Consider the following 14,117-nt stretch of genomic DNA (forward strand, 5'->3'; position numbering starts at 1 on the left):
TGCCCCCAGAGGGCAGCAGAGCACAGTGCAGCTTGTTAAAGTCTCTGATTCGAACCACACTGACATAGCAGGCGCTGAAAACAGCACCACAGGAATGTTGCCCAGGGGATATGAAAATAAACATTATCCACACTGTTTCAGACTGCACTTTGATGTGTACATTTGGTTGCAGTAAAGGAGAAAAGTACACAGCCGTTTATCCACTACGCATCCCCTAAAAGACACAAGCACTGTATTTTGGGAAAGTAGAGACAAGTACTCAGCACTCTGCCAGCTCAGCAATTTTTATGAGTGCTAATTTAGGATTTCTAATAAAAAACGCACTATATCATTTTATATGCTTTTTAACTGACAACTCCCTGGGGTCTAATTTAAATACCCAAATTTAGAAAACATTCATCACCAGCTGTTTCTACAAAACATGTACTGTGGATACGTTACTTGCACTGTGATAATGTGCATGCAAGTCTAATATACAATAAAATAAGTGCAAACCCCACTGCTCAGCCTAGTTAAAAGACGAGTATCGCCATGGGATACTGCAGTTCATGATATCAAACTATCCATGAAGGAGTAATAAATTAAAGCTGTCAAATTTAACAACTGGGGGTAAATTAACTGAATATACAATCCTGGGTCTAGTATTAATAATTTGTGCAAGTCAAATATCTAAAAAAACCATTAATGGTAAATTACCATTGCCATTTGAGGGAAATTAAAATAAAACATAATGAAATGCAAATAACTCCCACTAACTAGACTATTGGTATGCAATAGGTTCCCTCCCTCTCCAGCAATACTGACCAATTAGGTATGCATATGATGTGTTCTAAATCAAACTCAAGCTCACCACACCCACAGCCTATCTTGAAGATGTTCTTTCTTACTGATGAGCTGTTTTGTGTCAACAAAAACCTCATTTAAGTAACCTCAAATATGCCTTTGTTGGGTAGAAACGTTGTGACCCAGAAAAGACACTTTTTATAGGGATGAGGAAGGGGTTCTTCTATTGCTGCTTGAAAAGGTTTAGCATTTCAGCACCACTAAGAATATAATGTTCTGGCTTTCTGAATGTTTTGAAAAGTCAACAGGAAGGGACACAGCTTCTCTTAGATAGTGTTCTTATGAGATGTTATGGTTCTTCCCCTCTGTTATTACAAAGTCGTGATTATTTTATCAATCTTTTCTTTGTCCAGCTTGTTGTGCCAGACCAGGGCACATTAATGGACAGTCCGCAATGTCTTGGTACAAATAAAACAAGGCCTGCCAAGAACTGTACTGATAATGGCGCCCATCACTCTTCCACCAATGAAACAATCTAAGTACTAACGTATTTGTTTTGCATTCAATCATTTTTTAAATTCTTATGCCAAGAAAAGCCATGCAAACTGTTTTTTTTTTTTTTTTTAATTCATCTTATAAACAAGCAGCAGCCTAAAGCAATCATAAACAAGTCACCATGCTTCTGATAGCCTTAAAGACTCGTGCCAATGGATAGCCATGGAATTCCAATACCAAGCAGAATCAAAATCGGATGAACAGTTCTCAAGATATTGCTGGCAATGCTGTGACACATCTTTGTTTTGTTACATCTTCATGGAACTCACATAACCTTCCTGGCACAGACGGCTGATCCGAGACATGGATCCAAGTCAAGACAAAACCTGGACAGAAACCCACAACCCACTGTTCCGAAGGCTATCCAGATGCAACAGAGTCAAGAGGCTGGTTTGGAAGAATGTGCAGACAGCTAATACATGTGGTAAGAAGCTGAAAGATGGTGTGGTCAGTAATTCAGAGACTCATTCAATCCACAATGGATAAACACTGACTGAAGTCATTAGTTGGTTATATGGGGGCAGCAGGGTTGACGAAACCAGACAGGCTTAACGTGGACAGCAATGACCATGTGGTATTGTGTGCTGCTAGAACGCCAACTGGAGGAACTGCCATAGACTGGCTAGACAGACTGAGATAGCACACACCTATGGGAAAGGCTTTTTTTCCCACTGTATCATGTTCACAATGACTGGCCTTATAAACTGGAAGCTTGGTCATGTCTAATGAATGGCTAAGTGTAAAAACTTCTCTGGTGCTGCATGTGTGTGGTTTTTAGCTACTGAGTCCCTTTTAAATTAAAGAAAAAGTAACAATTTATTCTGAAAAGGAAAACCATAAAAAAAAAAACAATTGTTAGTCTTAATTAAACACAGCGAGTGTAGAATACAACAAATGAGTCCAAACCACTGAGGAATATCCCAGTAAAGCTATGGGGTGTTTAGTGCCTCAAATTGGTTTTATATTTTTAAAGGATTTTTTAAGTCAGATTTTACTAGCTGAACAAGTACAGATTGTAAAGCCAATAGAACAGCAATGTTGACAAAGAACGACTGCAGATTCTGAAAAGTTTGTTATGCTTAGTGTTGTATATGGAACGAGTTACCAGAACTAAGCATCAGTAAGTGGAACAGTGAAAGGATACTGAAAACATTGGGCACACCTTGTTTTGAATCACCCTATAGAATTAACAAATTTTGCATCATAAAGTCGAATGAAACCTGATAAATAATGTTATGCTAACATATTGAATTAGATACCGCTTTGTAGTTTTCCATATACTTAATGAAAAACTGACAACTTGAAAAATGTGACATTTCAAACATGAAATACTGTACTACTATTACGGCTTTACTATGATAATTGCTGATTACTATTAGCTTCGGTAGTAGTTTTAACATTAACTGTAACGTTTTGAAAACCGATACGACTATAAAACAACTTTGTTGAAGAGAAACTTCCAGGTGTATGGGTTCAACATACCCAAGGCAATGAATGGGGTTTCCAAATCTACCCCAAAATGGGACTGTTAATTTATAAATTGTTAACAATTTGTATCCAAATTTCCACACACACACACACACACACACACACACACACACACACACACACACACACACACACACACACACACACACACACACACACACACACACACACACACACACACACACACACACACACACACACACACACACACACACACACACACACACACACACACACACCACACACACACATGGCCTATAGGAGTCCCTGGACATTGAGTCACAGTCGATGTCCTGAGTCTTCCTGGTCATCTTCTGACACATTGAAGCAGACCTTTTTGATAGCACAGTGCTCTGTCTTATCGATGTCACCCTCCTCTGACACCAGCGACTGGGGAGGGGCTTCTTCTGAGGTAGGGGGCTCGCAATCTTCAGACTGGGTGGGCTCCGTTATAGAGGAGAGAAGCCTGTATTAAATAAATCAATACATACATAAATACAGAGGGAGTTTAAGCAGAACTATTTCACACAAAGGGTGAAATAACATATGGAGTAGGGTAGCAAGAAACGTCACTGAGGCTTCTAGAATAAATGGCTCCATCAGAGAGCTAGATGGTGTTGCTGGAAAGCTAACAGGTTTCCAGACTAAAAAGAGTAGGATAGGAGAGCAGGGAAGCAGCAAGATGTGTGCCCCCATTCCGAATTACTGAAACAATTGTACATCACATTCTGCCTGCTGCTGCTTCCCATATTTTAGGTAGTAAGTAGGTTAAGCTTCTTGGAAAAACATACACATCTATCTGATCCACATATTGCTTCATCTCCTTGACAGCAATGTCCATCCTGTTGAAGAGCTGGATGTAGGCGTCTTGCATCTCCATGTCCTCCTGCTTGAGGAGGAAGCTCAGCCCCCCCTCGTCCAGGTTCACCCCCCCATTGTGGCTGAGGTCCAGCTGGCTCCCCTCCTGCTCCCCGTGGGACTTGTTCTCCTGTGGCTGACACTTCCACGATGGGGCCGCCATGCTGGTGATGCAGTGTTGGGTGTGCGACATCGGGTTCAGGTTAGCTGGAAGCACAGGCAGGCTGTGTTACTTTATAGCTTACTGGGCTACAAGTCTATATGTACACATGGTAATTACTACTGTAAACTTCACCACAGAGCCATTAAAAAAAAAAAAAAAAGTTTGTGGTTCATAATAGCACTATTGCCCTCCACAGTGGGCATGCTGGGCAAGATAATTGACCTTGTATTTCATTTACCATGTTTCTTAAAACAAACATGTTTTCTACCAATTAATAAATACTTGAGACATCCAACAAATACTGGGTAATTTAGGGGTACTGTCCTTTTCACATTGACACAGATATATGGAGCGCTCTTTGAAAGAATGTAATGCTGTGGGTCACACAACAAATGAGGTTCCTAACCCTATTACTTCAGAAGTAAGACTTTTGGGTTGAGCTTTTGATCTAAGCAGCAGGTCTATATTTCTATGGTTTCTGATCATATGTATCAAAGTCCAGCCTTGCAGAACCAGTAATGTTAGCAGTTTTATAAAGATGAAGAGCCACCAAATAACATAATATTTCTTATAACCATGCTAGATGCCCAAAGCAATGAATAAACTGCTTAATAAATGCCCCCAAGAGGATGCAGAGGGAATAGAGCTGAGAAATGTTGAATAGGGCAGCCTTCTTAAAAATGTGGAATCAAAAGTCACACTGAAAAACAATGTTCCCCAAAACCTTATGAAATTACAGGCATCCGTTCCATACTTAAATGGCTGACAAATTAAAACCAAAAAAAAATAAAAAAAAAAAAAAAAGAAAAGAAAACCCGTTTAAGGTTCAACATTTTTCAAACTAGCCAAATGCCAGTGTAGTATTTTCTGGGCAAAATTAGATCGAAAAGTCTTATAAAAAGTTATTCAACAGTTTCTCCTCGGTTTGTGTCTGTAAAAATCTATAAAATGCCAGTTAGTCTTATTTGGAGATTTAAAGATGACACTTAGATCTGCCAGTGGTTAGATCTATTTAGTACAGCCCCATGTGGGCTAGTGATTTCTTCCTACACTACATAGAAGCATGACTCTTTGTTTCTTGCCAAACCTCTATTGAAACAGATGTACAGTATAGAAATCAGCAATGTTCCTTTAACAAAACTACTTGCAATTTTCTGCATCATTTAGTTAAAAAAAAAAAATAATAATAATTATTATATTCTGGATGGCTCTACAAAAAATCAAAACAGGGAGACATTCCTGACAGCTGGGCCAACTAACCAGATGTGTAATAATGAACTTGTACTAAACCAAAAAGACCAAAGAGTCTGGTTTCGTCAAACTGTTCAAGTAGTGTCTTGCCATTTGAATCTATGGAGCAAGTACTGATTGTTTTGAATGCAAATAAATGGGAAATGTGTATTATGTATATATTTACTTGTGCAGTAGAATTCTTAACAAGTGTTTGTCTTATATAATACTTGAAGAATGGAAGAACCTTATGTTAATTCTATTTTGTCAAAATGTCAATGTGCCGTTTTTTTCTTTTTCAGGATTTCAGTGTATAAGATCATTGATCTACACCAAGAAATTTGATAATTAAGATTCTCATTCCCACTAAACCAATATATAAAAAATAATGACCAGTACACTGAATAGTAAATGGTACATATGCTCCAGTGAGTGCAATTAGCTCTATACCTTCCCCTGATTGAACCCAGAAAAGGTCAATTAAACAGTTTACAGAGAGAGAGAGAGAGAGAGGAGAGAGAGAGAGAAGAGAGAGAGAGAGAGAGAGAGAGAGAGAAATATCATTACTGAAGTATATGACTGTGGCATCTGTCTCCTATTGTTTCCCAGATGTAATGTTTATGCCATATGTTAAGTTCTTGGTACGATTCATAAAAACAACAGAAACAGGAATTACTGCTATCTTATTTTACCTTGTATAATTAACTTCCACACCGAGTGTTTTAAAACCCAATAGGAAGCACATTTCCCTCTCATCCGAGGCACTGACAATTTCAGCAGTAAAAATGTCAGTGCCCCGAATGAGAGGAAAAATCGCTTCCAAATTGGCTTTTAAAACACTTGATGCAGAAGTTAATTGACATTGACTGGTTCTCATATATTTTAGCAAATGTTTTTACTTAAAGAAGTGTTAACCAATCCTTTACAATCCAGTTTTTATTCCTTGTGAGCTTTATTCTACTTTCCTTATATCTCTTATTTTATGGCGCTGAGATTTTTTTGATTTGTAAATTTTTGTTTTTCACAGACTAGACACTGCTGCATCCTGGTACCTTTGCTGAAGGTCTCATGATCAGACTGACATTTGGATTGAACAACAACACATGAAAAATATGTACTATGAAGCAGCAGTAACTCTTTGTAGTGCTGTATTTTAAATATATGCATATCCTAAATAAAAAAAGCAAAATAACCTAATTATCCATGCATGCATCAATGCATCCATTTGAGAAATGTGTACCTTGGTCTGGATCCAACCCAAAAAATGAATTTTTACGCCCAAATCGGATACTGAAGGTCCTGCCTGCTGATGTCGTGCTTTTGGGGTAGGACACCTGCATGATGTTCACATGGCAGTTTGTCGGGCAGAAATCCAGGCTACCAAGGTGGTGAGGCTTTGTCGTCGCTTGTTTGAAGGAGGGGCAAGCTTTATCCTGCAGCTCCTCTGCAAACTTCACGGTTAAAAAAAGAAAGAAAAACCATAAACCTTGTGAGTAGCGTAGCTGTCTCTGCTATAGCATAGAAGAGTTGCTAAAGGTTTGCATATGTGGGTGTGCAGCATTGAATACGGTGCACTGCCCACACATCCATTTCAAAGTGCAGTTCGTTTGATAGCCTGATGTTTAGACCCTGCAATGGAGTTACCTGTTGGTAGCTGGAGATTCGCTTGCTGATGCTCTCGAGCTTGGTGTCGCAGATATCCCTGAACTCGTACTGGGGCATGGACACCAGCGTGCTTCTCAAGGAGGTCAGGCGGCGGCAGTTCTCCACAAACAGAATGTCGTCTTTTGCAAAGGCCTTCAAAATCTGAAACGCAATGATTAAGTTAGACCTCCCTCCCTTATCAAAAGTATTTAATATCATCCATTTACAATGTATGAGCACTTCTGGACCACCACTGCTTTGTGGAACACCTGCTGCTACAGGAGCAGATTGAAGATCACAAACCTCCCTGCCCTTTCATGTGTGGCCCTGGTTTTACTGGCAAAACCCATGCATATCAATTTCCAGTCTTCTCCCCCTTCCTTGTTTTCACTAAGACAGGGCAATCGAGCAGAGAGCTTTATATTTTTACCAGTAGGCAATTTTAGTACACACACACACACACACACACACACACACACACAAACACACACACACACACACACACACACACACACACACACACACACACACACACACACACACGTAACACAGTAACACAGTAGTCTGCTATAAACATCCAGAGACAAGTTTCAGATTCTTTCATAAATATTTAACACTAGTTACTCGTGATTACATTCATACACAGTTATATTGCTGTAAACGGTGCTGTAAACGTTATATTGCTGAAAATGAATTCATTTTAACTAGATGACAGTGACTGTCACTTTACACTCAACAGTGCTGTTTCCTGTACCTTTGCGGTCAGGCTAAAGCAGCCCTTTGGCGCCACCATTTTCTCCAAGACGTGGCTCTTGATGCCGGCAGTGCTGACGTACTCGTAGACCACGCCATGCTCTAGGTGGACATTATCTACCGTCAGGCTGACAATCGGAGTCTCATCTGAGATAATTAACTTACTGATGCTCTCCAGCGGGTCTGAAAAGAAAAATCAATAGGTAATTATTAGTGAGAGTAACAAGCCTGAACAAATAACCACTCAGGAACCCAAAGTTCATTACCGTGCTTTCCTGTTCCCATCATTTAAAATGATGTACCTTGCCTGCTCTTGCCTAATTGTATATTTTCAGCTAAGGGATATCGATATCTCAGTTAATTAAGTCACGCTTTAATTTAGTCTCTCTCGCATCACAAGGAACCAATATCCTGTCATATATGACAGCAACAGTTTCAAGTATTGGGGATCTGCCGGACAGGAAAGCATAATGTCGTGGAGAAAGACCAGCATTAAACACCCAAAGAGCAACCCCCTCTTCCTTGGAATATAAAAAATCCTAATTTGAAGAAATTTTGTTAAAACAAATGTCTCATAAACTAACCAACAAGCAGATTACTGTTTAAAACCATTTGATCATTCAAGTGGTATTCACGTCCTTTAAAACGAAGGAATGTTTGTTATGTTTGTTTGATGTGCCGAAGTTTAGTCTAATTCTTTTATACAATGTGCCAGTTAATTTGTAATGTAGTGTAGATTACCAAACCATTGGGATTATATGAAAATGTATCTTGCTTTCAGTCTATAATAAGGTGGCAGTGATCCTAGTTTTATATTTCACAGATCTGTATTCTGGACAGATTTGTATTCATATTATATCTGAAAAACACATCCAGCTTAAAACGTCTCTGGTCTGAGGGCCATGTAGACACATCGCATCTGTCTCCGCCTGGGGGTTCACTTTATGTTACTAAATGGCAAGTCCTCTAAAGACATAGGGGTTTGCCCACTCTTCAGATCCAAAAGGACTTTAGTCTGTCATTCACTGCTCATTAGGCAGAAACAAAGTCAAAACACATGAACACTGTGAGTGTCATGTTGTCTGGTGGAGCTTTGCCATGGGCAAGAAAAACAGTACAGCAGGTCACCAGTGAAGCCTGTCACTGATGTATACCTTCACAGAGCGCTAATGTGTTTCGTCTAGAGGTCCACTTTCTTGAATCAAGCACCTCTAGGGAGTAGGAACTCCATTATACATTTTAATGCCTTGCAGCTCGAGTAACTGTGGTGATACCTCAGCTTGTTTTACAGATGAATTAACTTTACATTACAGGGAATCCCTTCGTTCTACTTCTGTCTTTCTGGTTTCGTTTTTCTATTTAAACCAGCACTTAAGTGAGTTGCCAATGCTGAAACATGTAATGTTCTTGAATGTCTGCTGTCGCATACCTGCGCCCTGCTTGGTGTCATTGATATCATCATCATCCTCTGTCATGCTGGACCGCAAGGCTCTCTCCTCCTCTGCATCTTCAAACGTTCTGTACACCCACTGTGTCAACCCCTGGGGAGAGAATATGTATTACAAGTCTTTTCCGAAAATTGAGCAATACAGATTAATTGCTGAAATCAGACGTGTGAGTAATGGTAAAAATGACTGACACATCTTTACTTGCAGATAATTTATCAATTACTTAGATTCCAAATGTGGTTAAGCCACACTCTGACACACAAACGTAATTGTGTACTTGGACTGAAGAAGTTCGATATTGTTGAAAATTACTTTTATCTTGAAGACCTTAATATTTCTTGATTATTATTATTATTATTATTATTATTATTATTATTATTATTATTATTATTATTATTATTATTATTATTGATTTCTTAGCAGACGCCCTTATCCAAGTTACTGATGTAACAGTTTCTTTTTTTGTACTTCTAGTCACATTACAATTAAATTGTTTAAAGATACAGCACAGTCTTGGTTTGAAATATATTACAAGCATTCTCACACTATTGTATACAGTATACAGAATATCATGGCAAATAAAGTATTGGGAGAACACATGAAGGCTTAGGGATACTCTACCAGCTCCTGCTGCTCCTGGCTTGACCGGTAGGCTGAGAAATGATCTAGGACTTCATTGAAACTCTCACTGTTGACATTGTTACCGTTCACTTTCAGAATGCACTGGCCTGGCTGGAGGCCTGCTGCTGCTGCCTCGGAACCTGGAGAGAACAAAAGGCCCGTTTAGACATTACTGTAGCAGGCCACTTATTTCAAGCAAACACTGAGTAGCAGTATACTTTCGTAAACCCATAACATGATAAAAAGCAAATCCTATAATACAACAAAGTATTAACAAGACTTTTAACAAGTAAGAAATAATGCATATCCAACCTGCATAATAAGGCTGTAATTCTATCAAGGGTTTCTAGTGACAAATAAATCACGAGAACGCTAGCAATGTCTCACGAGATCCAGAAATCCTCAACAGAATTACAGCCTTACATGCACACTTTTTGTTTTATATTATTATCATCAAAAAAGCTAGCTCTACCTAACGCTATTCCAATTCAGCCCACACACAGTCCAGTCCGAATGTTGAAATGTGTGGAGCTGATCTCACTGCAGCAGAGTGCACTATTCCTGTCACTGACTGTACTGGTCGTTTTCATGCCTGATATCTGTATGCTCTGTCTATTTGTCAGTATTTAATATAGAGTTTAATGAATTTTCATCTCTAGTCTGATAACCTGCACATTAAAGTATGAAAGCACCTTGAAAGGCATCCAACCAACACACGATGATATGGACGTCCTATCAAGAAAGACATGTGCATGTCCTCTTTTATACCCTGATCCATGTAGCTAATTCATAAGGTGATCTCTTCATTATTCTGTGCAGATAAAGAGCTCTCACAATTCACACTCTCACTTTAAATTGAAAAAAGAAACCCTTTGAAAATGCAGCTGCAGTGTCAGTAAGGAACTCTGTTGAGTGCTTAAAGATAATGATAGTATCAACATAGTGCTTGTACTGCAGCCAGATTGTTCCTTAACAATACCCAGATTATGTTACAGTGACTGGCATTATTCATAACCACTGTTTACATATCAAAGAGGTTATTGTAATCTATTAACTGGCAGCAGCCCACTTGCATTATGATATAAATAATACAAATGTAATATAGGAATAAAAGGGGTGGGTAATCAATACAATTGCTCCCAAAACCCTAGGGCCACTGAAAAAAACAAATACTCCCACTGCTGTTTGCGCTTTCTTTATTTAAAATAATGATGCTTGTTTCAAGTTACCACCTGGGATCCCAGAATACACAGCGATGGTTGTGAAACAGTAAAAGCACACAGAATGTGTGCTCTATTTCAGTGCCGTATTCCTTTGGGGTGCTAGACTGAACTGTTATCAGTTGTGGCTAGTGGTTATCCATTTTGACATGAAAACTGATTCTGACAACTGGCTGTTGCTGATTTCAAAGCATAAAAACACACATTGAGTTCATAGATATTCCGAAATCAAGGATTCAATGCAATTTTAGCTTTTAAAAATGCCCCAGGTCTCAGTTCAACGTTCTTCTCCAGGGGATAGTAAGTGGTGTATGTAACAGATTTCAACTGAATCAAGTTGCAGGGGAAAGATGGTCAGAACCCTCAAACCCTTATTTCCCCCATGTTGTAAAGGGCAGCCTGATATCGAATATGGTGATAATAGAATGAAAATAATTATATGTGCTAGATACACATGCCATTCACTTGATGAAAACTTATAGCAAAATAATAGATAAAGCTTACGGAGTTACCGTATCTGTATTATTATTATTATTATTATTATTATTATTATTATTATTATTATTATTATTATTATTATTAGTAGTAGTCATCAGTAGTAGTAATAATATTATATAGGGAGATCCCTAGATGGATACCGGAAAGATTTCGGGTGAAATTCTATATGAGTACATGACACATTACGTGTAATGCGTATGCGGTCACAGTTAAGCATGAGGGTTATAAGTCAGTATTCAAACATAAAAAAATAGTATATTTTTTTTTTTTTCTTAAGAGAGTGACAAAACCCGATAGTGATTTGGATGACTTTCAGTTTTGTTTACATAGTTACAGCAAATATTGTCAGGGGAACACAGGATTACAATTATTTTTAGCAGCAATTTTATAGCACTGTTCCTTGTGAAAACAGTTTGCTCAAATGTTTTGTAATTAAAACAATGACATCCTTAGTCCCTAGTAAAAACAATAAAAGATGAAACATGTGTAAAGTTGTTCCAGAGTTCTTTAAACCAGTTCTATTTGTTTTTTTACACATTCCAGACATGCTGTGTAAGAAAACAACAGTTTTGAAGGTCATGAACAGCGATCAAACCAAAGAATGTGTGAAGACACAAAAGAAGGCTGTGCACCAGCTATGTTTCCCATATGCTAACAAATCCCAGAGGATTAAGGAGAAAAGATCTTGTACTTTCAAACTCCAGCTGCTGAACACACTGGGAACATCTTCTAAATAAATCATGAGGTGTTAGTCATAAATTTAACCTGGTCTTTTAAACTGAAGAAATGCCTTTATCATAGATCGTGGATAGCATGTGGGGTTCTAAACAAGTGCATATGGATACACTAACCTGAATTCCCTTATTCATTTATTTTTTGCAATGCTCAGTTGATACCTGACTACAATAATACTCGACCAAATAGAAATTCCACACAGAGCCAGCAGCCAAAGTTCTTTGATAAAGCTTGAAAATTCTCAGCTGTAAGTCATGAATCATGGTTCTTTGTCCATGTGGCTTGCTGCTGGTGGATAAAGACTGCATGCTGAAATGTAATGTTATCGTGGTTCACATATCATAAAAGCATGCAAACTCTAAACAAACCCCTTATTGAGGTCAATGTTGTCCATGTTGGGCCACATTTGCAAAGTCAGTGCTCCTCTGCAACACTTTGTACTAAAAGGCCCAGGTTTTTTTTTTTTTTTTTTTTTTGCATCGATCCATCGATGGTGCTGGTGCATACAGTACTCATAAAGACTGTTTGAGAAAGGGCTTGTCATGGACTTCTCAAGCAACTGTAGCATTCTGTAGCGTCCTTTCTTTGTCTTGCACTTTTGGGGTTTTCTACTGTGTGCCTAACAGGCTCAATGGGATCTTAATGTAACTAACCAAAACCACAGTATAGCTATGGTGAAAGCCATGATTATCTACTAAAACATCTGGACTTTATATTGCATATGCATTGTATATGCATATGCACTTTATTTTCCCTAAAGTCAATTACAAGAGCAAATGGCTCTCTCCAAGCAAAGCAATATCTAGAAGCTTCTCCGTGTTCTATTAATGTTCTTCTACCGTGAATGTTTAACACACACATTGTGAGATATCATTAAGTAAAGGATGGGGTGGCATTCAATTCTCAGAAACTTTTCTGTTTCCAAAAACAGAACTGTACTGTAGATGGTGATATACTAAATTAACAGGAAATAAAAATATAACCCTGGTAACTATACACATGCAAATATAAAAAGCTACTGTGGGTGAAATCTATTTTAGACAGGATATGAAGGCTGACACCTCTGCCTTCCCCTAAACCACTTTTGGGCAGCACAGTGCATCTTAACCCAAGTTACAGCAAAATATGTCCGACCCAACATGCACAGGCATTTCACATGCAGAACGTACAGTACTGGGGTAATATGTGTTGCCCACCTATGGTTAAGAGATATCACTATATGTAATATAATGCAATGAGGTGTAATGCAATGTGCTGTACCTCTTCTTACAGCACGCACATGGGGAGGAGCAGCTCCACCAATCTTGAAGGAAAGGGCTCCCGGGCAGTCTGGGATTTTGACAATCCTTAAAAAATAAATAAATAAATGTTACAAGAAATGCAATGGAGCACAAGCACACAGCACTAATTTTATGCAATGTTTGTGAAAGTGTGAATTTCTGATTAGTACTCCACTACTATTATTAGGATGCATGTAAAGCAGCAGTCTGAACTTGGACTTTGGATATACCCCCTTCTTTTTGTGCATGGGGGTCAATGTCACTGCATTAAATGCATTTTAAATTCAGAAAAATACCTTGAACAGAACTTTCTTTTCAGAAAAAAGCCTTTACAAACGTTTGCATGAAGCGAGAACACATTTTCTCGAGCAAGCCACAAGCCTCAGCTGGGTCACAACCAGCCACGCTAATGAAAACCTTCTTCGAAATGGCCTAGCACATACTTCCTGCTGGACAAAAATAGCTAAAGGAAGTGAACGCACACCTTCTTCTCTACACATTGGTAGCAGAGTGAATTCTTATTAACTATAAATCATTTATTCAGCCCAGAACTTGTGCTGAAGACTTTACTATCTGACAATCATAGTTGTACCAAAAGTTGACCAGATGCAGTAGATCTCATCTTGCATTGTTCAAATGTGCCTCCGTGACATGAACTGTACAACACTGTAAACACCTCCAGGTATGCTTTGGTTAAGCTTCAGTCTAGACTCTGATAGAGGTGCTTTCGTGCATAATATCTCATGTCAGTTCAGTACGGTTCACTAATCCTAACCTTCAATATTTCAGTCAGACAGCTAAATATCGAGTGAGTACTTGATTGTGTGCCATGGTTGCAGTA

At 38.6% G+C, this 14,117-nt stretch overlaps 1 protein-coding gene across 1 annotated transcript in view; it reads right to left on the reverse strand.

Moving 5' to 3' along the window:
• The window catches only part of LOC121298050 (phosphatidylinositol 3,4,5-trisphosphate-dependent Rac exchanger 1 protein-like), a 101,239-nt gene that overhangs the window by 9,112 nt on the left and 78,010 nt on the right, over window positions 1-14,117 (reverse strand). The window contains 9 exon segments of the mRNA XM_041224802.1: window positions 3,082-3,107; window positions 3,109-3,292; window positions 3,618-3,891; window positions 6,318-6,528; window positions 6,722-6,883; window positions 7,476-7,657; window positions 8,904-9,015; window positions 9,544-9,683; window positions 13,257-13,342. Of these exon segments, the coding sequence (XP_041080736.1) occupies window positions 3,082-3,107; window positions 3,109-3,292; window positions 3,618-3,891; window positions 6,318-6,528; window positions 6,722-6,883; window positions 7,476-7,657; window positions 8,904-9,015; window positions 9,544-9,683; window positions 13,257-13,342 (1,377 nt within the window).

This window comes from Polyodon spathula, chromosome 23, assembly GCF_017654505.1.
Source record: "Polyodon spathula isolate WHYD16114869_AA chromosome 23, ASM1765450v1, whole genome shotgun sequence".
Taxonomy (NCBI): Eukaryota; Metazoa; Chordata; class Actinopteri; order Acipenseriformes; family Polyodontidae; genus Polyodon; species Polyodon spathula.